The sequence below is a fragment of the Rattus rattus genome, chromosome 3 (assembly GCF_011064425.1).
Source record: "Rattus rattus isolate New Zealand chromosome 3, Rrattus_CSIRO_v1, whole genome shotgun sequence".
Classification (NCBI taxonomy): domain Eukaryota; kingdom Metazoa; phylum Chordata; class Mammalia; order Rodentia; family Muridae; genus Rattus; species Rattus rattus.
Window position 1 is genome coordinate 219,805,507 of NC_046156.1, and position 26,604 is coordinate 219,832,110.

The 26,604-nt window shown below is 36.9% G+C and overlaps 1 protein-coding gene across 1 annotated transcript in view; it reads left to right on the forward strand.

The window, feature by feature from the left end:
• The window catches only part of Slf1 (SMC5-SMC6 complex localization factor 1), an 87,571-nt gene that overhangs the window by 54,512 nt on the left and 6,455 nt on the right, over positions 1 to 26,604 (forward strand). Inside the window, exons 15-17 of the mRNA XM_032899107.1 lie at positions 17,859 to 18,006; positions 24,869 to 25,014; positions 26,119 to 26,282. Of these exons, the coding sequence (XP_032754998.1) occupies positions 17,859 to 18,006; positions 24,869 to 25,014; positions 26,119 to 26,282 (458 nt within the window). The remainder of the gene's footprint in view (positions 1 to 17,858; positions 18,007 to 24,868; positions 25,015 to 26,118; positions 26,283 to 26,604) is intronic.

Consider the following 26,604-nt stretch of genomic DNA (forward strand, 5'->3'; position numbering starts at 1 on the left):
TGGGGTAGGAATCTCAGCTCATGTCTGGACAGACCACACCAAGCCAACACGTAGAAAGGCTTAATGAGAGGAATAGAAGAGGAGAGGAATAAAGGCCGGCCAAGAGCGTGTGGGAAGGAAAATGGGGAGAGAAGGGACTGAAGGAGAGAGGGCAAGAGCAAAGAGCAAGATAAGAGGGTGAGAAGGGGACAAGTAGCCCCTTTTATAGTGAGTCAGGCATACCTCACTGATGCCAGGTAACTGGGGGTGGAGCTTAGACAGAATGCTAACACATAGTCACAGTAGAAAAGAAGTAGAGACAGATGGACTCCTGGGTTTCACTGGCCTGACAGCCTAGCCACATCTGTAAATTTCAGACTGGTAAAATACCCTGAAACAATCTTCTAACCTTACAGATAAACCGGTAAATACATATATATGCATATGTGCACACACAATTGGAAAACACTTGCAGATAATCTCTTCAACAAAGGAATGTTATCCAAAATAAGTATTTAAAGCCTGTTACAAGTGCTTTATTTAAAATGACCCAAGTCAAATTGGGGATCATTATAGAAATCCACACCAAAATATAGAACATATCTCACCGTGGGATATTTACTTTTCCATTAATACATTTATAGTACAACCCCTGTACTTGGTGCTTACGGGATATTACTTGAAATTCAAAAGAAATATTCTAAGAGCCACATGGCCAGGACATCTGCCACAATATAGTATTTCTATAGATGACAGCAAGCTGTATCTATGAAATATTAAACATGTGGTCATCTAAAGAAGACTTATGCTATTATAATCTCAGTTAACATGTAGTGGAGTTGGGGAAATCTCACAAGACTCTATACAGAGATGAAGACCTATAGGCAATTATGGCTGCTAAGTGAGTGAATCAGTCTTTTTCAGTGAAAAGTCCTAGATATGTTGTTAATACTTAGTGGGCAGCTCTAAACAACTATACATAGGAAGAATACTAGATGGACTTGGTATGATAAGGAGATGTGATCATAGACTTGGAACTTATTCTGAGTCCTGCAAGCTGGAAGCCCAGAGTCAGGATGCCAGTCTGAGAGGTTCTCATAGGTTTGCCTCTCTTGGTATCTTCATGTAGAATGCAAAAGGCAAGAAAGGCCTTTATTGTCTCGCTTTAAGAGGATTTATTCTACTGGAGTGGATTCCACCTCAGAACTTGACTTTGTGGGACATTATTAAGTCCATGACACCAATAAACATAAATATTTTGTTGTTACAGAAATATAGAGATTAAAACAATGTATTTTTCATCAAATCAAACAGAAAACACAGTAAAATCAATAAGTATTACTGTTTTTAAGCACAGGAAGATATATAGTGTCATCACTTTGTTGGTAAGAATAGAAAGATAAAGGTTAAAAATCCTGTGGCTTTAACTTCCTCACTTTACAGGTATCCTGTTCACTGCTCCTCTCCCACCTGAGGCTTTTAAGAAAAGTACTGAAACATATTATACATGTTATACTTTAAATCAGAAGTTCAGATTGTTTGTAGTAGATCTACAGTAATATATAGTTACTGATTTTTTTAATTTATGTATTTAAATTATGGATTACCGTGTCTCTTTCTCTCAAGTACACATCAATTTTATTATTTTGGCATCAGGTAGTCTGTTATCATTGCAGGGAAAACATGACAGTAAAGAGAAGCCTAACAAAGAAAGCTTCTACTTTGTAATAGAACAAATTGCTTTGTTTTATAGGGTCAGTTGTTTTAAACAGAATTTCTAAGTATATAGGATTCAAAGCAAACCAGAACATAAGAGGCATCACCTTCCTATCCAGAAAACCATAAGACAGTGCTCCATAGTGCGTATTGCACTACAGTGATCCACTGCTGCAGGAATGGCATCGATTGAGAGGTCTACTGGATATAGGTCACAAACCCATATTTGACCAAAAGATAAAACAACTAGTGCCAATAAATATGTAAGTAAAGATGACCAGAGTAGATCAATAAATTTCTCAATGTACGATGACTTAAGCTACTTTTTATTCATCAAATTCACTAAAGTGTACATTGGTTTTTCTGCACAGAATAGACATTTAAATTTATACTCTGATTTTCAATTTTAAAATTACAGCCTCTTTGGATTATCTGCATAAGTTAGACATGCTGTTTACTGTCACTACTTCTGATTAAAGGAAAGTTTTCTATAATTAAAATCACGAAATGTGTAATAGATTACTTTATTTCCAAGTTATATTTAGTTATATTTTCATTGATAAACTTAGAGTTTTAATTAATGCCTGGCAGGAGAAAATCATATTAGAACACCGCAAACATGCTGGTTGCTGACTAAGAAAAACAGGATCCCTAGGTTTTTTTTTTTTTTCAGGATACAGAAGGCATTTGAAAGGCACAGCATACTGCAAGCTGCTTGCTTTCTTCTATTCCCATTACCAACTGAGAAAATTGCTATCAGTAGGTACACGATATGTATCTGTTAGGTTAAGAAAGCTCAAGTTCCTGTATCCTCACTCATGGTAAGTTTACTTCCCAAGGCTGTAGAGTTGCTTCACATCCAGGGACATTTGGACTCTTGCCTGTTTGTTTTTTCCTTTCATATCCCACTAGAACAATGACTTAAACGATATTGTCTACTGGTTATGAAAAGCTGGCCAATCAATACTTTAGGCTGATATCTGATAGAGCTGCCTAAATGATAACACCATGGTTTTATATAATTTCCTGAAATATAAAATCTTAATTGTAGTCAATATTTAACACACAATTCCTGAAGGATAATGACACTAAAGTGTGATACATTGAAGCTGGATCTTACCAGCCTGTTATATTCAAGTAGGTGTATTATATTTTCTATAATAGATATCTGTTAATAAAATATTGTTCTATCAACAGGCAAAGATGGTCTGGCATGTTGTTCTGCTAGATCCTGTCTCCTACACACATGCACACTGCTCCCAAAATCTAAAGTGAGGATCCATATTGTTAAGGAAATTATGTCATACATAACTATTTTTTTATTTTTCAAACAGGAAATGAGATTGGATTGTAGCATGATGGACCTCAAACTTCTGAGTTTATTTTTGCACCTAAAAACTATCTGGTGGCATGCCTTAACTGCCACAATAAAGGATAGAGGCCTTGAATAACTTATAAGCCCTTGGCAGTGGGGAATGTTATAAATTAAAATGAATACCTAGAATGATTGTTGGAAGTCAGAGCTATGCTATGCACCAAGCCTCTGTATAAAGTACTCTGTGTAGCTGGCATTGCTAAACAAACAAGCTATTATATTCTGTACTTGCTGAATATTCTGGGGTTCTTTCTATGTCAACCAAGATAGAGGACATGGCAGCAGTCAAACCTGAAGGTGACAAAACCTGAAGTAGTAAGTCTTGTATTTTGGAGGGTGATTTACACATGTAGGGAGTGAGGCAAAGCTCCCACACAGCACTTACACCATAATCCAAATGCAACTGGGACTGAGAACATCATTCTTAAGGTAAAGGCACATTCTCTCAGGATAGGAGCCCTATACAGTGAAACCAGACCTTAGAGTACAAAAGCAAGATGTCTGGAAAGGGCTACCTTAACTATTTCTACATAAATCAAAAAAAAAAAAAATCTACTATATTTGTAAAACAATTTAGTGGAAGAAAAGAATGTTGTGTTGTTAAATTCAACAAGGAATATTATCCTGGTTTTATTAATAGACCACACAAGGACATTTCAATTGAGCCAAAAAAGAATATGTTTTTGTTGTTATTGAAGACCAGCCTTAGTCCGTGGTGCTATAATAGGATGCATAGGATTATTTCTATGTTCTTATGTCTGTTGAGGCCTTAAAGTCCTCTATTATCATCATGAGATGTGATTTTAAATCCAAATTGCTTTTCCGGTGTGTTGGGGTATACAGGACCTGCTGTGGAGGGAGAACTGGCCTCTGAAGATGTCAAGTAGTCTTGGTTTCTGTTGCTTAGGTTCTTGCACTTGCCTCTCACCATCTGATTGTCTCTGGTGTTAGCTGGTCTTACTGTCTCTGACAGTGGCTTTACTGTTTTATAAATAAATCTGTGTGTCAGCACTCCTGTGAGACCAGCTCTGTCCCAGTGGGATCCTTTCCCAGACTGCTCCTCAGTTCCTGTATCCTGAGGGCTCCAGGCGGGTCCCTCTGAGCAGAAGTGGCTGTCTCACCTGTGCTCTCAGGTGTCCAGCCAGCGCTCCTGGGAGACCAGCTCTGTCCCGGTAGGATCTGGGTATAGAGAGCTGTGGCTCAGGGTCAGCTCCAGGCCTTAAGTTTTGTACTTCATAGTTGTAGATCTTTTATATTCCTACTGGGACATGTTTTTTGTGGTTTTTAATTCTCTAAAAATATGTCTTTTTTTTTCTTTGAACATTATAATAACAATTATTTTGTTATCTTTACCGTTTTTTGTTTCTTTTCATGTGTTAAGTCCTTTTTGTTCTTCCATTATTATTATTGCCCTGGTCTCCTGTGTGTGTGTGTTTTTGCCTTTTAATCTTATTTTCTCTTCTGTACTAGTTACCATTTACAATGTTTAATCTCTATTTTTAATAACTATTTGTAAGAACTGTTTGTCAAAACCCAGTGTACCTTTTTTACAGAGAGAGTATTCTTTACTTCTGCCAAGGGCCTTTGTATTCTGCTAGTAAAGAATTTTCCAACCCTGTGTCCATATCTGAGGGACTCTGAGTCCCAAATGAAAAAGACTCATGTATCTGCAGCATCTGTTATTCACTTTTGCTCTCAGAGGCTTGGCCTGAAGTAAATTAAGCTTCTGCATGTGGTCATTTTCACCAGCTTCCTTTGCTTACAGAAACCCCAGTTCTGAATCTTTACCGTTTAAAAAACATCAGAAAAATTGTTCAGGACAAAGTTAGGTTGTTTTTAAGTCTTCCTTGGTTTTTATCAAATGTTTGGGTGTCTTGGCATAACATTTCTTGTAACTTAATGTTTATTTCAAAAATGTTTTCTGTATTTCAGCTGACATTTTTAGTTTTCTAAAATTATCAAAATTCCCAAGGCTTTCTTTAACAAAATCACTGAATTTTAAAAATAAGAGAAAAATTTTAAGCTAGGCTTAATGGCATATATCTGAATCCTACTTAGGAGGCAGAAGCAAGATGATCAGGCATTCGGGTTGTCCTCAGCTGTGTGAAAAGGCAGCCTGGGCTGTGTAAGACACTATACTGTGTTAAATTCCTGGGAATAAAATTAAACAGATGTCTGCTTACCCCAGATAGGGCACAAACTGCAAGTTAAGGTAACTCTTTGACACAAGTCTACCTTGATGAACACATGAGTTTAACTGGAATTATAAGCAGGAGTGTGAGTGAGGAGTTGCCTACTAGAGCATAGGAAGCTGGAAGAAAAGCTTCCCCACCTGTCACTCACACATCTAGGGCCTGTATAGAAACCCTGGGGAGGGGCAGCCTGGGCAGCAGTGTTACTGCCTTCGCCTGCCTCTGTGAGATAATTGTAATGTGCACAGTCATGGACTGTCTTTGTTCAGATAATCATAGCTGCTCAGATTTCAAAATGGTAGACACCATGTCAAGCCCAGAGGACAGAGTTCCCCAATACCCTTTTAAAACAACCTGAAAAGGTAAAATTGGAAGAAAAGAAAAAAGTAAAATTGCTCCTAGGTATACCTAGATTTCATGGTTACCAAGTAATCTTACTGTGTGACTGTAGCTATTTTTAATTAACTGCATTTTATTTATATTGTGTACATGTATAGGGTGTGCACATGGCACAGCACGCATTTGGAGGTCAGAGTCTGTTTTCCCTTTCCATTTTGTAGATAAATGGGGACAATGTCAGGTCGTTAGGCTAGATGTCAGCTGCCTCTATGTCCACTGAGCCATGTCACTGCCCCTAGTATCTGATATTAAAGACATGCAGTCATGCAAATGGCTAGAAATGTAAACTACTCAGGCAGATCAAGTTGTTTACACCTTACTGACCATTTAGTAAAGTTTATAATCTTAAACTTATTCTTAGAAATTACTGTTTGCCTTTTGGGTTACTTTTTACTCAGTATAATCATTTAGGATAGGAAGTATTCCTTATAGAACCACCCCCTTTTATTTCTTTGATTACATAGTGATATTGTTCATTTAAAACTGAAAACAATGAAACTACCATTTTCACAGTTTTACTAAAGCAGCAGATAAGAAATTACTCAGCAAACATATAAGGAAATAGAAATAAATTTATACATACTTACTCAAAGGTTTTGTAAGATTTATAAGTAAATGCAACATATTTGAGAAGCAATCTGCAGCAAATTGTAGTGGCATCACTCCTAATATAAGAGCTGGTTTTAAATTTTGCACATTAATATTTAACATTTAAATTTCTTGAACTCACCAACTTTTTATTGTAATACCTTTCTTTCTGTTCGAATTCATTGTTACACTCAATTAAATATTCTTTAGCAATTTCCAGTTTCAAGAATTCTGTGCCTGTTCACAGATATTATTTTCTGTACTATAAAGCATTTGTTTCTTGATTTGCTTAGTTGAAGCATTCAATTTAAGTCATTAGCTAAACAGAAGTCCTCAGTTTATGTTAATATTGTTTTGTCATAATGTCAATCAGCAAGTATTGCAGAGTGACACAATGGCAGTGAATTTCATTGTCATTAATCCGAGAAAGCTTTGGGCTTTCCTTGGAAGAGAGCAGAGGTGAGCCAAGTCAAGGTTTGGGGGTGGGAGTTGGACATTTGCTAAAGTTTGGAGGTTAGGTAGTCCCACTTTTCTTTGCAATGTCCTTAAGTGCTATTTAAGTATAACCCTACAATCATATGTAGAAGTGGATGTCAGTTTGTATTTAGAGATAACTAATTTGAAGTTAAAGTAACTTACTGACAGTATCCTAGCCTATTAGGGTAAGCCTTCATTAGAGATCAAGTTTATTGAAACAGGCTTTCTCATATTTCTAATGCCAGAGTATAAAACAGTATACATTTTGCTTTCATCTTTTCAGCAGAGTAGTTTATCACAAATAGCAGTAGGAATCAGAGAGAGCCAAAGACCAAGTTGGCAGTTTGTTCTTTGTTACAGACTAATCAGCTTTCGTAGATTGTCAAGTTTAATAGACAGATTGCTTATACTAACAGATAAAGGAGAATTGTATTGACAGAATATACAGTAATAGAATGGTACATATAGAAAGACATTCTAAGTATGTGTGTATGTATAATACAAATCATATCTTTGTTTCTGTGTTGGTTCTTGGGATAATTCAGTCTCTCTTTTAGTTTTTACAAACATTTCAATATTCCAAACTGGCCCTTTGATGGTTTATTTACTGTTTTCTTTCTTTTTTTTTTTTTTAATTCACTTTACATCCTGATTGCTGCCTCCCCAAGTCACCCCCTCGCATGGCTCCTCCCCCAATCTAATCCCACATTTCTGAGAGGGTAGAGGCCCTCTCTGGCTATCCGCTCCCCCCACCCCCAACACACAAGCTGGCTCATCACATCCTTTCCCATTGAGACCAGACAAGGAATCCCATTAAAGGAACGGATTCCACAGGCAACAGCTTGAGGGAGAGAACCGGCTCCAGTTGTTGGGGTACCCACATGAAGACCAAGCTGTACATCTGCCACATATGTGTGCAGAAGCCTATGTTCAGCCCCTGCTTGTTTTTTGATTGGTAGTTCAGTCTCTGAGAGCCCCCAAGGATCCAGACTAGTTGACTCTGTAGGTCTTCCTGTGGAGTTCTTATCCCCTTCCAAGCCCTTAATCCTTCCCTCAGCTCTTCCATCAGAGCTCTGTCCAGTGTTTAACTGTAGGTCTCTGCATCTATTTCAGTCAGCTGCTGAATGGATCCTCTCAGAGGACAGTTAAGCTACGCTTCTGTCTGCAAGCATAACAGAGTATCATTCATGATGTCAGGTTGGTGCTTTCCTGTGGAATGGATCTCAAGTTGGGTCCATTATTGGTTGGCCATTTCCTTGGTCCTGCTCCATTCCCTTCCATGCATTTCTTGTAGATGGACTAGATTTTTGGTAGCAAGATGTAGGTAGGTTGGTCTCCCAATCACTACACTGGGGGTCCTGCCTAGCTGTAGGAAGTGATCTATTCCGCTTCCATATTCCCACTGCTGTCAGTCTCAACTAAGGTCATCCCCATTGATTCCTGGGAACCTCCCCTGTCCCAGGTCTCTGGCATATCCTCAAGATATCCCCCAGCCCCACCAGCTGCAGATTTCCATGTGTTCTTCTGACCCTCTCTGCCCTCTCCGTTGTCTCTTCCCACACCTAATCCTGCACCTCTCATTCCCTTCCCCATCTCTCCCACCCTGTTCCCTCTCTCAGTCTGCCTCCTGTGACTCTTTTATTCCCCCTTCTAAGTGAAATTCAATCCATTTCCAAAGCATACATATTTCAGAAAACAGTAGCACTGGGGTCAGCAGGATGACTCAGCAAGTAGAGACATTTACCCAACAAGCCTATCACCTGAGTTCTATCTCCAGTACCCAAATGGTGGAAAGAGAATCAACTCCTGGAAGTTGTCCTCTGGCAACACAACATTTTCTGTGGTGTGCCTATGCCCTCTTCCCACACATTGTAAAAGCATCAAATAGAGGTAATTTAAAATACTTTAAGAGAAAAAAGAGTTGCAATGTTTTTACACTGCCCTGTTCTGTCTTGGCCATGTTGTTGTATGAATATGCAAGTTAAGGAAATAGTATGAAAGAACCCAAATCCAGACTTTAAAGTGTCAATTTGTATAGAATTTTACCATCATGAATACAAAATTGCCTTATTTGAGTGACACACAGTAAAATAATTACAGAAAGTATTCCTCAAAGTCAGTGCAAGAGACCTTCATCCATTTCTATTCATGTCAAGGTAAATTTTACATTAAAAATATTAATTTTAGGGCTGGAGAGTTAAATCATCAGTTAAGAGTACTTGTTACTTTAGTCAAGTACTCAGGTTCAATTCACAATAGCCCCATGGACTCGGAATTATCTATAACTCCAGTCGCAGCAGATCAGTGCCCTCTTCTAACTTCCATAGGCACCAAGCATTCACATAGTACACTTATATAAATACAGGCACTCATATAAATAAAAATAATAAGAAATACTAATGTTAAATTGAGGTTTCAGATATAGGTATGTGTTGACTTTTGACTTATGTAAAATTAAAAGAAAGTCCCAACTAGATGGTATTTTTTATTATTGATAGATTGTGATTTCTATATGAGCTTATCTATATAAACTAACATTTTCTATTCAACAGTTTTAGAATCTAGGTGCTCATATGATCCTGAGTTACTGAACTTGAGACATATTTTTACATATCAGAATACACTGCTTTCTCCCTTTTCTCCTGAGTATTGTCATTACTAATATTCTGAAAATCATTGTAGTTGAAATAACATCTTATGTCTATGGACATGACCAATTCCATATCCTTTTGGTAACTTGAATGATATAAAGAACTAAATGTTCAGAGTCATGTCTGCATATCAGCTTTACAAAGAATAGAATTGTTTTCCTGCAACGTTTCAAAAGATTGGCATTAACTTCAAAGCCCTTCGGGTCATGTAAAGGGTTAAGTTGATGCTGCTGTTACAGCCAGGCTAGCTCTAACTTCCCATATCACACAGCTGCAACTATAAGATTTAAACCAAGCATCTGAATCCAGGTGGGAAGAAATAGCAGTGTTTGCATGCAAGGATTCTCACCTGATAGGATCAGCCATCTATTTATTCTAATCCCAAATTATATCAGAAGTGCTTTGCTTGTTTTAATTGTTAATTAACCATGCAGGTTAAAATCTCTTCAGTCAAGTGTGTCAGGATCTTTCTCCTAGATGTAATATGCTGCCAAAATGCAGTGAGCTACCCTATGGTATCATAAGACACGACGTCTTCACACTTGCTATTGATCTTGACTCTGAGATTTCCTTCTTTGTTGCTGTTTGACAACACAGATGTATTCAGTACTTGACCAATTGTTTCTCTGGTTTTGCACAGCAAACCAGAAATAGTATTCTTAATTTCCAATGGCTTTTTTAACTCTATAACATCTATTTCTTAGACAGATTATTCTATAACATTTATTTCTTTGATGTTCCAAAGTCATATGTGTGTTTATAAACATAAGTCTTCCTTGTTCTGATTTATTTAATATATGTGCATAATTTTATAAAATGCAATTATACTTTCTGGTTCAGTCTGCTTTTTTTTTTAATTGAAAATAATTTTTTCTCTCCTGCTATACTTCCCAACCAGTTTCCCTTACCTCCATTCCTCCCAGAACCCTTTCACCAACTCTCTCTCCTGGATCTACTCTCCCTCTGTCTCCATAAGAAAAGAGCAGGCCTCCGAGAGATAAGAAACAAACATGACAAAACAAAATACATTAAGACTAACCCTCACACTGAAGCTAAACCAGGCAACTCAACAGAAAGAAAAGAGTCCCAAGAGCAGGCAGAGAGTCAGTGAGCCGCCCTCTTTCTAAGGAGTACAACAAAAATAGCGTAATATGCAGAGGACCTGGTATCAATCCATTCATGCCATGTGCTTCCCATTTATCTCTAGGAACCTGTGCTTACAAGTTTTGCTTAGTTGAGAACTGGGCTTTGTTCTACTATCCTCCATCCTTTCTGACTTGTATAATCTTTCTGTCCCCTCTTCCACTACCATTGTCTGGCTGTGAGTCTGTAGTATCTGCTCCCATCTTCTATGGAAGGAAGCCTCAGATGATGACTAGAAGAGGCACTGATCCATGGCTATAGTTAGGAATCATATCATTGTTTTTTTTGGGGGGGGGGTTGTTAGTTTGTTTTGGGCTTTTGTTTGTTTGTTTGTTGTTTGGTTTTGAATTTTTCCGTTTGTTTGGGGTTTTGTTTGTTTGGTTGGTTTTTTATGTGTTTGTTTTGTACTTTTAGACCAGTTGTGTTTGGTTCTACCACAGCACTCTGCTATCTACTCTCTGGTCCCTAGCCACCTCAGCAGTTTTGGGCATGAGCTTCCTCTTATGGAATGGGCCTCAAGTCAAATCAGACATTAGTTGGCCACTCCCACATGTTCTGTGCTACCATTGCCCTAGCACATCTTACAAATAGGACAGGTAGTAGGTCAAATGTCTTATAGCCATATAAGCTAAGAAATGATTTCCTAATAAAATACCTTCTATACTTACAAGAAATTTGTTTGCAAGGGCAGAAGAACTAAGTCCATAATTCACTGGAGGTTCAAAATGCATAGGGCTCTAACTCATTAGGCAAAATGTGATGACTAAACCCAGGATAATCTATCAAAATATAATATTGGAAAAAGGATAATCCTATACCTTATCTAGTTTATCTTACCTAGTGGTACTGTTGCACACTCAACTTTTCTAGGAAACAAACAACAATAATACAGGCATTTCAACTAGTTTTGATGTCATTTTTTTAAAGTGTTTATATTAAAATATTTATACTGGCCTGGAGAGATGGCTTAGTGGATCACTTACAGAGGTCCTGAGTTCAAGTTCTAAGCAACCACATAGTGGCTTATAACCATCTGTAATTGAATGATTCCATCTTCTGGTATGCATGAAAATGGAGCATTTGTATGCATAAAATAAATATTTAAGTTTTTAAAATACTATTTTCTCACATCTTTATCCTTATAGCACATATTGACTTTTCTAAATAAAAGAAATATGTTAAAACATACTATATAGTTTTAAACTTTATATCATAGTTCTTATAGGAATTTAATATTTAGTATAAAAGTGACAATATGAAAATTTTTTCATACTTTCAAACTTGATCTTTGTCTTCAGATTAATTCATTTTATTATATCTCAAAAGAGCTTGGATTATCCTATTGCTTTATAACAGAACTTATTGATTATTTTATTCATTAAATTTGTCTAGTCCTTGGTCCTGGGACTTGAAAATTACTCTAGCAATGGCTCAATGGGTAACATTACTTGCCTCACAATCCTGAATTCCTGAGTTCAGTACCTGTAATCGATAGTGAAAGGAGAAAACTGACTCCACAAAGTTATCCACTGACATCTACTTGTGCACAGTGGAATGCACATACACACACCATATTATACATACAATAATATTAATTAAAATTTTTAGAAATACAACTAAGTCTGTATTGGTTTGTCAAAATAACAAATCTGTCTTCCTTATAAGTCATGTATATTCCTGCTAAGTAATATCCGTAGAAGCCTGGGATTTCCTCCTGGTTTTAATACAAATAGTGCCTGAATAAACAACTGATAGCTTCATATCAAATATTCTTTTGTTACAGGCTATGGTAAAAAGCTAGAAACCTTGGCTTTACTGAACATATTTTTATATGAAAGTTGAATAAACTTTTTTTTTTGTGCTACGCAATTTTATTTCTTTTTTCTCCCCCACAATTTTTTTACATTACATCACAATTATACCCCTTTCCTTCCTGGACTCCCACTCTGCCCTGCAAATCTCTCCCCCTCCCTTCCTCTTCTAAGAAGGGGAAGCCTCAGCCCCCAACCTGAGTACCACTCTGGGACATCCAGTCTCAATATTTCCTCTCCCACCGAGGCCCAACCAGGAAATCCAGGTAGGAGAAGGAGATCCAATGGCAGGCAACAGAGTCAGAGACCATTCCCGCTTCAGTTGTTAAGGGACCCATATGAAGACCAAGCTGCATATTTGCTGTAAATGTGTGTGGGGAGGGATGGTGGGGACGTGCTGGGTTCATCCTGTGCATGGTTTTTGCTTGGTGGTTCAGTCTTGTGAGCCCCATGGGCCAAGGCTCATTGACTCTCCAGGTCTTTTATGCTGTCTTTTATCCTCAGGCTTGCTCAATTCTATCCCCAACGTTTTGAAGATTCCTGAGCTCTGCCTGATGTTTGGCTATGGGTCTCTGCAGCAGCTGCTTCCCAGGAGACAGCTATACTAGGCTCCGGTCTGGTAGCATAACTAATGTAAGGGGTTAGCGCTCTCCCACAGAAGGAGCCTCAAGTTAGGCCTTATTGCTTTTTAACAACACTTTCATTTAAAATTGTTTTTATACATGTTTAATTTCATAACAAAATTTAGAATAAAAGCACCCATTACAGTATTAATTTACTTTATTATTTCTTTTTTTTGATTTTTAAATTTTTTACTGCATATTTTTTAATTTACATTTCAAATATTATTCCCTTTCCCAGTTTTCCTTCCATAAGCCCTCCATTCCATCCCCCCTTACCCTTTTGCTATGAGGGTATTCTCCCTCCCATACCACCCCCCTTCCCACCCTGACATCCCCTACAATGGGGTGCCCACCCTTGGCAGGACAAAGGGCATCTCCTCCCATTGGTGCCCAACAAGGCCATTCTCTGCTACATATGCAGCTGGGGACATGGGTCTGTCCATGTGTACTTGGGTAGTGTTTAGTCCTTGGGAGCTCTGGTTGGTTGCTATTGTTCTTATGGGGTTGCAAGCCCCTTCAGCTCCTTCAAACCTTTCTCCAATGGAGACCCTGTTCTCAGTTCAATGGTTGGCTTGCTAGCATTCACCTCTGGATTTTTCATGCTCTCAATGAGTCTCTCAGGAGACAGCTATATCAGGCTCCGTTTAGCATGCACTTCTTGGCTTCATCAATAGTGTCTAGGTTTGGTGGCTGTATATATATGGGCTGGATCTCCAGGTGGGGAAGACTCTGAATGGACATTCCTTCAGTCTCTGCTCCAAACTTTGTCTCCTCATATCTCCTCCTATGAATATTTTTATTCCCCACTTTAAGAAGGACTTTGGATATCCTTGATCTTCATGTGGTCTCTGGATTGTATCTTGGGTAACTCAAGAGTAATATCCACTAATCCTTGAGTACATACCATGTGTGATTTTTATCTGTAATTGGGTTACCTCACTCAGGATGATATTTTCTAGTTCCATCCATTTGCCTATGAATTTCATGAAGTCATTGTTTGTGATAGCTGAATAGTACTCTATTTTGTAGATGTACCACCTTTTTTGTATCCATTCCTCTGTTGAAGGCATCTGGATTCTTTCCAGCTTCAGGCTATTATAAATAAAGGTGCTATGAACTTAGTGGAGCATATATCCTTGTTATATGTTGGAGCATCATTTGAGTATATGCCCAGGAATGGTATAGCTGGGTCCCCAATTTTCAGAGGAGCCTCCAGACTGATTTCCAGAATGATTGTACCAGTCTGCAATCCCACCAACAATGGAGGAATGTTCTTCTTTCTTTACAGTCACGCCAGCATCTGCTGTCACCTGAGTTTTTGATCTTAGCCATTCTGACTGGTGCGAGGTGGAATCTCAGGATTGTTTTGATCTGCATTTCCCTGATTATTAAGGATATTGAACATTTCTTTGGATACTTCTCAGCCATTCAGTATTCCTCAGCTGAGAATTCTTTTTTAACTCTGTACCCCATTTTTTAATAGGGTTATTTGTCGCTCTGGAGTCTAACTTCTTGAGTCCTTTGTAAATACTGGATATTAGCCCTCAATCAGATGTAGGATTGATAAAGATTTTTTTCTCAATCTGTTGGTTGTCATTTTGTCCTAATGACAGTGTTCTTTGCCTTACAGAATCTTTGAAGTTTTATGAGGTCCCATTTGTCAATTCTGGATCTTACAGTATATGCCATTGGTGTTCTGTTCAGGAAATTTTTCCCTGTGCACATGTGTTTTGAGGCTCTTCCCCACTGTTTGGTCTATTACTTTGAGTGTATCTGATTTTCTATGGAAGTCCTTGATCCACTTGGACAAGCTTTGTACAAGGCTATAAGAATGGGTCGATTTGCATTCTTCTACATGCTGACCTCTAGTTGAACCAGCACCATTTGTTGAAAATGTTATCTTTTTTCCATTGGATGGTTTTAGCTTCTTTGTCAAAGATCAAGTGACCATGGGTTCTGGGTTCATTTCTGGGTCTTTAATTCTATTCCACTGACCTATAGGCCTGTCTCTGTACCAATACCATGGAGTTTTTATCATTATTGCTCTGTAGTACTGCTTGAGGTCAGGGATGGTGATTCCCCTAGAAGTTCTTTTATTATTGAGTATAGTTTTCACTATCCTGGGTTTTTTTGTTATTCCTAGTGAATTTGCATATCGTTCTGTCTAACTCTATGAAGAATTGAGTTGGAATTTTGATGGGGATTGCATTGAATCTGTAGAACGCTTTTGACAAGATGGCTCTTTTTACAATGCTAATCCTGCTAATCCATGAGCACTGGAGGTCTTTCTGTCCTCTGAGATCTTGAATTTCTTTCTTCAGAGACTTGAAGTTTTTGTCATACAGATCTTTCACTTGCTTGGTGTGTCATTTCCATAATTTTTTTCTCAGCCTGTTTATTCTTTGAGTAAAGGAAGGCTACTGATTTGTTTGAGTTAATTTTATATCGAGCCACTTTGCTGACGTTGTTTATCAGGCGTAGTAGTTATCTGGTGGAACTTTTGGGGTCACTTAAGTATATTATATCATCTGTAAGTAGTGATATTTTGACTTCTTTCTTTCCAATTTGTATCCCTTTAAGCTCCTTTTGTTGTGCTCTCGCTAGGACTTAAGATACTATACCGAATAGATAGGAAGACAGTAAGCAGCCTTGTTTAGTCCCTTTTTTTAGTGGGATTGCTTCAAATTTCTCTCCATTTAACTTAGTTTTGGCTACTGACTTTCTGTATATTGCTTTTACTATGTTTAGGTATGGGCCTTGAATTCTTGATCTTTCCAAGACTTATCATGAAGGGTTTTGAATTTTGTCCAATGCTTTCTCAGGATCTAATGAAATGATCGTGTGTTGTTTTTTTTTTTTCCTTTGAGTTGTTTTCATAGTGGATTATCTTGATGGATTTCCATATATTGAATCATCCCTGCATCTCTGGGATGAAGCCTACTTGATCATGATCGTGATTGTTTTGATGTGTTCTTGGATTTGGTTTGCGAGAATTGTATTGAGAATTTTTGCATCAGTATTCATAAGGGATAGTGGTTTGAAGTTCTCTATTTTTGTTGGGTCTTTGTGTCTTAGGAATAAGCATAATTGTGGGTCCATAGAAGAAGCTGGGTATTGCTCCTTCTGTTTCTATTTTGTGGAATAGTTTGAACAGTGTTGGTATGAGGTCTTCTTTGAAGGTCTGATATAATTCTGCACTAAACCCATCTGGCCCTAGGCTTTGCTTTTTTTTTTGTTTTTTTTTGTGTTTTATGTGCTTTTTTTTTGTTTTTTTTTTTTTTTTTTTTTTTTTTTTATTTTGTTTTTTTTTAAAATTTTTTTTTTTTTTTTTCTGGTTTTTTTTTGGTTTTTTTTTTTTTTTTTTGTAGTAGGATTTGATAATTTTTTGAATTTCCTCATTTTCTATTGTTATGTCTCCCATTTCATTTCTGATTTTGTTAATTTGTATACAATCTATGTGCCCTGTGGTTAGTCTGGCTAAGGGTTTATCTATCTCAATGATTTTCTCAAAGAACCAGCTCCTGGTTTTTTTTGATTCTCTGTATACTTCTTTTTGTTTCTACCTCGTTGATTTCAGCTCTGAATTTGATTATTTCCTGCCTTCTACTCTTCTTGAGTGTGTGTGTGTGTGTGTGTGTGTGTGTGTGTGTGTGTGTGTGTGTGTGTGTGTATAGAAATTCTAGTGCTTTTAGGTGTGCTGTCAAGGTCCTAATGCATGGTCTCTCCAGTTTCTTTTTGGAGGCACTCAGACTATGAATTTTTTTCTTAGCACTGCTTTCTTTGCGTACCATAAGTTTGGGTATGTTGTATCTTCATTGCCATTAAATTCTAAAAAGTCTTTAATTTCTTTTTTTCTTTCTTCCTTGACCAAGTTATCATTGAGTAGAGCATTGTTCTACTTTCATGTATATGAGAGCTTTCTGTCCTTTTTGTTGTCATTGAAGACCAGCCTTAGTCGATGGTGGTCTGATATGATGCATGGGATTATTTCATTCTTCTTGTATCTGTTGAAACCTCTTTTGTGACCAATTATATGGTCAATTTTTGGAGGAGGTACCATGAGGTGCTGAAAAGAATGTATATTCTTTTGTTTTAGGATGAAATCGTCTGTTAAGTACATTTGGTTCATAACTTCTCTTAGTTTCTTTATGTCTCTGTTTAGTTTCTGTTTTCATGATCTGTCCATTGATGAGAGTGGAGTCTTGAAATCTCCTACTATTATTGTGTGAGGTGTAATGTGTGCTATGAGCTTTAATTAGATTTCTTTTATGAATGTAGGTGTCCTTGAATTTGCAGCATAGATATTCAGGATTGGGAGTTCATCTTGGTGAATTTTTCCTTTGATGAATATGAACTGTCCTTATGTTTTTGATAATTTTTTGGTTGAAAGTTGATTTTACTTGATATTAGAATGACTACTCTAGCTTGTTTCTTGGCTCCATTTGCTAGGAAAATTGTTTTCCAGCCTTCAACTCTGAAGTAGTGTGTGTCTTTGTCACTGAGGTGTGCTTCCTGTATGCAGGAAAATACTGGGTCCTCTTTATGTATCCAGTCTGTTAACCTATGTCTTTTTATTGGGGAATTTTGTCCATTGATATTAAGAGACATTAAGGAATAGTGATTGTTATACAAATGATACTTAGAGTATCATTTTGTATTCATAGATAACTTCAAACTCAAAAAAATATCTAGTACCTGAAACTTTTAAGAATCCTAGTCATTTCAGTTGACAGGTTTCCCACATGGTGGTGTATGCAATGAGAGGCATAGGGTAGATGTTGAAAGGCAATTTGTTAGTATTCTTCCGTTATTAATATCTCTATTTTTAGTCATTGACCTCTCAAAAAGGTAGAAAAGTTTTGTATTTTTAATATTTCAGTAACATTTTCCTATTTTCATGCTAGGTCTTCAAACATGAACTATCTTACTTACTGACTGGAATTCTTGGCACAGCAGTAGACTATTGGATCTTCCTTGGTATTCAGATGGGTAGAAATGTGATCCGACACATGTCTGAGGACTTAGGAAGCTATATTTCCCTTTCCTGTGATGGTAAGTATATCTTTCTTATGGTTATATTTTTAACCATTTCACTAATTCTGAAAATTAGTTTCAAGTACCTTTAAGAGGTCTATTCTTCAATATATATTCTTAAAAAGTCTTCTTTGAAGTAATGCACAGAGACAGTATGAAAAGGAATGGGCAATTCATCTATAATGCTCCCATATTCAGTGCTTCAATAAACTTAAGTCTAAGCATTTATCCAGAGTTGAACTTCCATTACATTAAAAGTTTTAAACATTATTAGTTTTTAAGAATTTCATGAGTACTGCTTTTATTTCAATTCAGTCCCGTACACTCTCACTTAAATATTCCTTTTTGTTTTTATTGCATGCGTATGTGTATATAATGTATAAATATATACATTTATATGTGCATATAGCACACATACACACACACACATGCACACATATACTTTTAAATACAACCTGCTGACTCCATTTAGTTTTACTCATATGTATACATGTGTGTGTGTTTTTAGGGATGGCTACTTGGCGTTAGATCGGTACTCATCAAATGATAAATGTTCTGAGAAAGAAAATAGGGAAACGACATCCTTCACAATAGTCACAGATCATATAAAATATCTTATAGAATTGGGTTAATTCTAACCAAACACGTGAAAGATCTATATGGCAAGAACTTAAAGTCTCTGAAGAAAGAAATCGAAAAAGACCTCAGAAAATTAAGAGAGCTCCCATTCTCATGGATTGGTAGAATTAATGTAATAAAAATGGCCATCCTACCAAAAGCAATCTACAAATTGGATGCAATCTCATCAAAATTCCAACATAATTCTTCATAGACATGGAGGATAACAAAAACAGTTGTTAACAATAAAAGAACTTTTAGGGCAGTCATCATCCCTGACATCAAACGGTACTACAGAGCAATAGTGATTAAAAACTGCATGATATTGGTACAGATACAGACAGGTTATTCAATGGAATAGAATTGAAGACACGTATGGACACTTGATCTTTGACAAAGATGCCAAAAATATACAATGGAAAAAAAGAACACCTCTTCAATAGATGGTGCTGGTCTAATTGACAGTTGGTATGTAGAAAAATTAAAATAAATCCATATTTGTCACGTTTAACAAAACTCAAGTCCAAGTAGATCTTGTAGAAGACGTTTTCAGCAGTCATTAGTTGCCTGTGTTTCTCCATTTAGGGGTGGGACCTTGTGAGATTTCTCCCATTCATGCTGGGATGTCAACTGTTGTTCATTGGATGAGAGTTACACTTACCAATGGATATGAGGATAGGTATTTTGAATAGTCTGTTACTATGTATTAAATGCTAAATTCGATACCTGAAGGTCTAAGCCTACAAGTGAATTTTCTCATTTTACAAGCTTTTGTTTTATAAACCTTGTTTCTTTTTTCTTTTCTTCCATCTTTATTAAATTGGGAATTTCTTATTTACATTTCAAATGTTATTCCCTTTCCTGGTTTCCAGGCCAACATCCTCCTAACTCCTCCCCTTCCCCTTGTCTATGGGTGTTCCCCTCCCCATCCTGCCCCCATTACCGCCCTCCCCCCAACAATCACATTTACTGGGGGTTCAGTCTTGGCAGGACCAAGGGCTTCCTCCTCTACTGGTGCCTCTTCTAGGCTATTCATTGCTACCTGTGAATTTGGAGCCCAGGGTCAGTCCATGTATAGTCTTTGGGTAGTGGCTTAGTCCCTGGAAGCTCTGGTTGCTTGGCATTGTTGTTCAGATGGGGTCTCGAGCCCCTTCAAGCTCTTCCAGTCCTTTTTTTGATTCCTTCAACGGGAATCCTGTTCACAGTTCAATGGTTTGCTGCTGGCATTTGCCTATGTATTTGCTGTATTCTGACTGTGTCTCTCAGGAGAGATCTACATCCTGTTCCTGTCGGCCTGCACTTCTTTGCTTCATCCATCTTACCTAGTTTGGTGGCTGTATGGGCCACATGTGGGGCAGTCTCTGAATGGGTGTTCCTTCTGCCTCTGTTTTAATCTTTGCCTCTCTATTCCCTGCCAAGGGAATTCTTGTTCCCCTTTTAAAGAAGGAGTGAAGCATTCACATTTTGATCATCCATCTTGAGTTTCATATGTTCTGTGCATCTAGGGTAATTCAAGCATTTGGGCTAATAGCCACTTATCAATGAGTGCATACCATGTGTGTTTTTCTGTGATTGGGTTACCTCACTCAGGATGATATTTTCTAGTTCCTTCCATTTGCCTATGAATTTCATAAAGTCATTGTTTTTGATAGCTGAGTAGTACTCTGTTGTGTAGATGTACCACATTTTCTGTATCCATTTCTCTGTTGAAGGGCATCTGGGATCTTTCCAGCTTCTGGCTTTTATAAATAAGGCTGCTATGAACATAGTGGAGCATGTGTCTTTGTTGTATGATGGGGCATCTTTTGGATATATGCCCAGTAGAGGTATAGCTGGGTCCTCAGGTAGTGCAATGTCCAATTTTCTGAGAAACCTCCAGACTGATTTCCAGAATGGTTGTACCAGTCTGCAACCCCACCAACAATGGAGGAGTGTTCCTCTTTCTCCACATCCTCGCCAGCATCTGCTGTCGCCTGAGTGTTTGATCTTAGCCATTCTGACTGGTTTGTGGTGGATTCTCAGGGTTCAAACCTTCTTTCTTAATTTAAAACTATTGGTTAAATAAAATTGGCTAAAACCAGTTACTAGAGGGATTAGAAGTGGGTGGTGTTTGATTATGTGGTTGGGGATGAAGAAGAGAGTGGCGAAGAGGTGAGGAGAAGGAAGAACTGGAAGGGAGCAGGAGTTTGCCATGAGGGGAGACAGACCTTTAGTTTGACTGACTGGCTGTTAATTTGTATTACTTAATTATCCTAAACAGTTTGTAATGACAACTATTAAAGGGACTGGGACTAAACTTGGTATTTTTAAATGGGTTGCATAGTTAAAATGCCTATCTAAAAGTTGAAACATGCATATATTATGCTGTAACAAAAATAATCTTAAATTGTGTATCAATAGATTAGATTTTTATAATGAAAACCTTAAACCTATATCAATATATTAAATTCTGTACCAGTGTCACAAAATAATGACCTTGTCTTTATATTAGTATACAAAATTCTCTACCAGTGTAAGATTCTGGCTATAAAATGTTATTTTAGTTAAGAGAGCTTTAACTGTAATTGTCTTAATTTCTAATATTTCTATATCCCTATTTTTCCATACCTAAGAAAGGATGGATGGATGGTTGGATGGATGGATGGATGGATGGATACCCCTTAGTCTAAGCTCCCTGTTTTGTTTCTTCCCTGTCCAAGACCATAATTATTTGTAATCATTCCTTAAAATAACAACATATCTATAATTCATAAAATAACCAAAACCATCCACCCCAACCTAAGGGACTGGGAACAATGGCCTTCTTACAACTGCTTCCTGCTGAATTAGCATGAAAAATTCCTTTTTGGGGGGTGGCAATAAGTTATTAGAATGGTTAGCCTTAAGAAACCTAGCTGTTTGTTGTCCAGTCTCTGTATGCTGAGCAAGTGTAGGCTTAAGTGAAGTCATGATTGGAACAGTCTGAAAAGCTAGACCAAGTGAGCTAGCTGTTCTGAAAAATCCTGGAAGCAAGTCTTCAAAGGAAAGAGCTTAGATGCAGTTGAGGTGGGATCAAGCAAGAGACTTGAAAAAGAACAATAGCAACAAAAACAGACAGGAATCTTACATGATAAAAAGAAGTTTTAGTATCCGTAACATTTCTTACTATTCAAATAAACTAGAATCTAGTACAGTCTGATCTTTGTGTCAGGTCTTTTTTTGTTAACAATACTTAATGGAATTTTAAAATTAAATTATCTCAGCCAGAATGCTTACCACATATTTTCTTATATCCTTACATTAATTTGACTTATCTCATTGATTATAAGTTTTCCTTATTGATTATGATTTTGCTCACGTATAAATTACTTTAAAATTTTCCTAATATGCCTTTTTAAAAGAACCTCTTATTTTTGGGTCTTTTCTTAACGGTATCATGCATAATTTCTACATTCTTCCTGCTCCCCATCATATACTTCGTGTTTCGAAGTTTCTTGTGAAATAAATGGAAAGAGGGATATTATTTAGGCAGTTTGCCAATTTCAGCAGTCACCTCAGGAAATGCTCTAATCAGATCTAATCTTCCCAGTTTGCAGACTGAGAAGGCTTCCTGGAGACTTGACATTTCCTGCCTGCACCAACAGCTTCAGAACACCTAGCTGTTCCTTTGCTCCCTCCTTCATGCCTGTAGCATTACATTTCTAACTTCTTAAACTTCCTGAGCTTTTGAGGTCTCCTCCAGACAAGAGCATGTTTTCTCACGTAACTAATCATCTATGGTTTGAACTTCTAGGAAAGTAGTTTTGCACATTTTCTAGGGCATCTTTTTTTTTTTTTTTTTAAGAAAAAATTCTTGAATCTACTGTTAATCATGTTAACTCCTTAAAAACAATTCTGTAATAGGAATACAGGAAATAATAATAATAATTGAGTGTACAGTTTATTCAATACCTTCTACAAAGAGAGTTTTCTTTATACTTCTAAAGTTAGAAGATTTTTATCATATTATCTTCTTCCTGTTTTTCTTTCATTGAGTTTACAGGGTGATTGCCATCCTTTTTAAGAATAGCTGTCTTTTGTTAAGTGACTTTTAAACATTGCTTAGTGCAAATTTACTTCTTCCTTAGAACCGTCATCATTCCTTCCCACTCGTTTCTACTAGATAGGTTGGTGGTTTTTAAAAATCACAATTTTGTCATGATAAGATGGGAATGCCAAAACTAGCTAACAATTCCTTGTTTTCATCTAATAATGAAACCTCCTTAAGTTTCAGGACACATGAAAGTTTTAGCAGTGGCATTAAGGTCTGTCAGTATTCGTGTTGTTTCCAATGAAATTTAATGAAATGTGTTTATAGTTTAGCTAGGAGGTAGCTAGTAGGAGGAAACTAAAAATAAGGAGAATAGAATTATATACATATATGAGATTTACAAAACCAATTGAATTATTTTAAAAAATGTGAATTTATATCACAACTTAATTTTTCATATCTCAAGAAACCTTTAATAAACCTTCTGTGTACCCTTTTTAGATATGTCAACATATTTTCCTGTTACTTTTTATTGTTTTACTTTTTTAATGTTTTGTGTTTTATATTGTCCTTTTTATTCTTTCTGTAATTCAGACTTTAAATAATTTTTATATTTATTATTTCAGTCAAGAATATTTACATTTCATTCAACTACTCAACAAACTTCTATTTATATTGTAGCAGGAATTCAACTACACAGTTTTTATAAAGTATACACACAAATAAATAGTCCTAGTACTTTTCGAAACTTTCCAGGAAGTGCTTTGAGTGGTGAAATTAGTTTACCAAGACCAAGAGTTTTCTCTCGGTCAGGAAACTATCTTTGCATTGTGCTATACAGAATGAGGTTCCATTTGTCAATTGTTGCCTTTATTTCCTGAGCAGTAGAGTTGTATGCAGAAAGTCCTTTCTGTGCCTGTATCATCAAAAGTGTCTTTTCTCCTAACAGTTGAGAATTTCAAGTCTTTCGTTAAGGTGTATGTTCATTTGTAGTTGATATTTGATGTGAAATAAGGATCTAATTTCATTCTTTTATATTCGTGTATTTAGTTTTCCTATCACCAGTTCTTGCAGGCATCTATGTCAAAAACCTGTCGACTGTAGGAGCCTAAACTTCTTTCTAGGCCTTTTCATAGTCTATTGATCTATGTATCACAACTTTTTTATTGTGTCTTGTTGCTTAATGTTAGCTCTTTTAGTATCCTATTGGTTGCTCTCATTCTTTGTCATTCCATTCTATTATTTATGCTGATATGTTTTAACTTTTTATTGATTCCTTGTGAATTTCACCTCATGTACCCCCAATCCCACTCATCTACCCATCCTTCCATATCTGCCCTCTGCACCCCCCACCAATCAAAACAAAACAAATAAATTTAAAAAAATATCTGGCTGGGGTATGTCACACAGGTGCCCAACAGCTTTACTTTAGTACAATGAATCACTGATGTGGTTCGATGCCTCCGACTTGTGCTACACTATCAATACTGGGTCCTCACCTGGCCTCTTCTCAGCTATCCTCTTGTTGCCCTGTGTTAATAGAGATCCTACAGCTTAGGTTCTGAGAACCAGCCCCTTCATACATTCCAGCAGTCCATAGATGGGGTGGCCCAACTTATAGCCCTGGATCTGGGCCTTGGTGGTGGTGGTGTTCTGTTCAGTCCATCAGCTCTCCCGCTTGTGGCTGCTAGCAAAAGGCAAGACTGGCTGGCTCTACCACCTCCTGAGCTCAAGCCATCTGGGCCGGCTTTTCAGTACTTCTGCTAGGGATGGGGCCAGCTCTCCTGCTCTTAACACCCATGAGGCCAGCTCTCTTTCACCAGCAAGGTTTGGAATCAGTTACCCCATTAGGGGGCAACTCTACTATGCTGCCCAGGGCAGATGTAGGGCATTCTCTTCTGAATGTATGCTTAGTAGAAAATTAGTATCATTGAATGGATGGCATGGGAATTAGCTACCTGATAAAATGATACTGTTTATTTATCAAGTGCTGGCATATGTAACATAAAAAATTTTCTCTTAAAAAACAAGGAGCAGTCAGTGTATGTATATGATATATAATATATATAAGTATATATTTATAATTTTAAGTGTTTCATATAAAATGTTTATATAAAACCATCTGTAGTGGTTTAAAATTATAACTGAAGTTTATTGGCTCTAAAAATGTCACTCAATTAAGCATAATCAACAGTGAAGATATGGGGGGAATGTATAAGATGTAGCAATAACTATATTTACTTGTTTTTATAGACTTTTCTTCAAAAGAACTAGAGCTCTTCATTTGTTCCTTTTCATCTTCCTGGCTTCAAATGTTCGTTGCAGAAGCAATCTTTAAAAAGCTGTGCTTACAGGGCCCCACTAGTGCGTGCACTGAGCCACTCTCTCTTCAGAAAATAGTAAGCCCTGCCCTACTCAGGGGTTGGTTTGTTTGGTTTCTTTTTCTAAGAAGTTAGTTCATGTGTTTTGTTTTAATTCTTCGTTATTTCTTGTAAGTAGGCAAAACACAAGTCAGAAATCTTCCAACACATTAAAGAACCAGTTTTGTTTTGTTTCTTGTTTTTGTTTTTGTTTTGTTTTTTCTCAAAAATACATTAGTGGGGCACTGAAGAGATGGTTCCATGTTAGTTAAAATCACTTGCTGTTCTTCCGGAGGACCCAGTTTCAGTTCCTAGCATGTATGGAACTTCTGACTTCAGGCACACTGGTGTGCACCCATCCCCTAGACAAGCACGCACACACGCACACACTTAAAATAAATAAACAATAAAAATAAATCTTTTCAGAAATAGATTTAATTATTTGAGGGAATAAGTTTAAAAAAATATTTTTGACTTTTGCCATAATATGTATTTTAAAACTATATCCAGAAAGTTTTTGGAGTTGATATTTGAAAAGGAAAACTTGGAAAGATGTAGCCTACGTACATGTATGTATGTATAAACTGCATTTGTTCTCATTCTCTTTGGTCTTGGCCATGCTAGATTCTGAGACCTAATGTCCTACCGCTTCTTTAGCAAATGCCAAATCCACTGTTTATTTATTGTGATGCCAGGCAAACTGCTTGGCAACTGTACTAGTAGAAGAATAGTTTCCCTCCTTCCATTTATTCTGGACTTAACTTTCACTTGAAGAAAACCAAAAATAGAAATACCAAGTTTTTTTTAATTATAAAAATAAAATTCTTTTAAGTATAAAAATATGCAAATCAACAAAAGTTCAATATGAAATTTAACCAAAAGGACTATCCTAAATGAAGATTAAGATTGAACTGGAAAGTATTATTTTCTAAAAGGTATCATCTACAAGGTATTGACAAAATAATTACATAGATAATTACACAGAATTGACATCATTAATATTTAATCGTGTTTGGAGAGGATCATGTAGCAACTTAGTTGTAAAATCAAGAAAAATAACCAGACTTAATAGCAAAGTGATGAAGTAATTCCTTTTACTTACTGTCTTTGTAGTTGTGATAATGTTATATTATTTTGCAACAGATAGATTCCTATTTACCAGTTTTGGGGAAAATGGACATACATGGGGCTGGAAAGATGCAGATGCCAAAAAAACTCTGCCAGCGGCCTTGCCTAGAGTCTCAAAGAGCGTTACTAATGCTGAACGGTGCAAAACAGAAACAAGCAGACGGTCGGCCAGAGTTCCTGTAAGCAGTGCTGTTGCTACAGCTGCACTTTGTCTTAGAATAGAGTCTTTTCTCTGAAATTCCTAGTACTTTAGACTATCTGGGGTATTCTCTGCATATGTTGATTGAAAGGAAACTCAATTCTGGACGTATAAATACAGAAGTTCAGTACTTTTCCTATAATGCAAAGACCATACTTCCTTCCTACTAAGTGCTTCCAGAAAGAAATAAAAGAAAGAAATCATGTCTATTTCACAAGAACGTTGCTCTGAAACAGAAAGTACCTCTTTTTTATAGATAGCTAAGGTTTTAGATGCATATGAAATGCTATACTTTCCCAAGA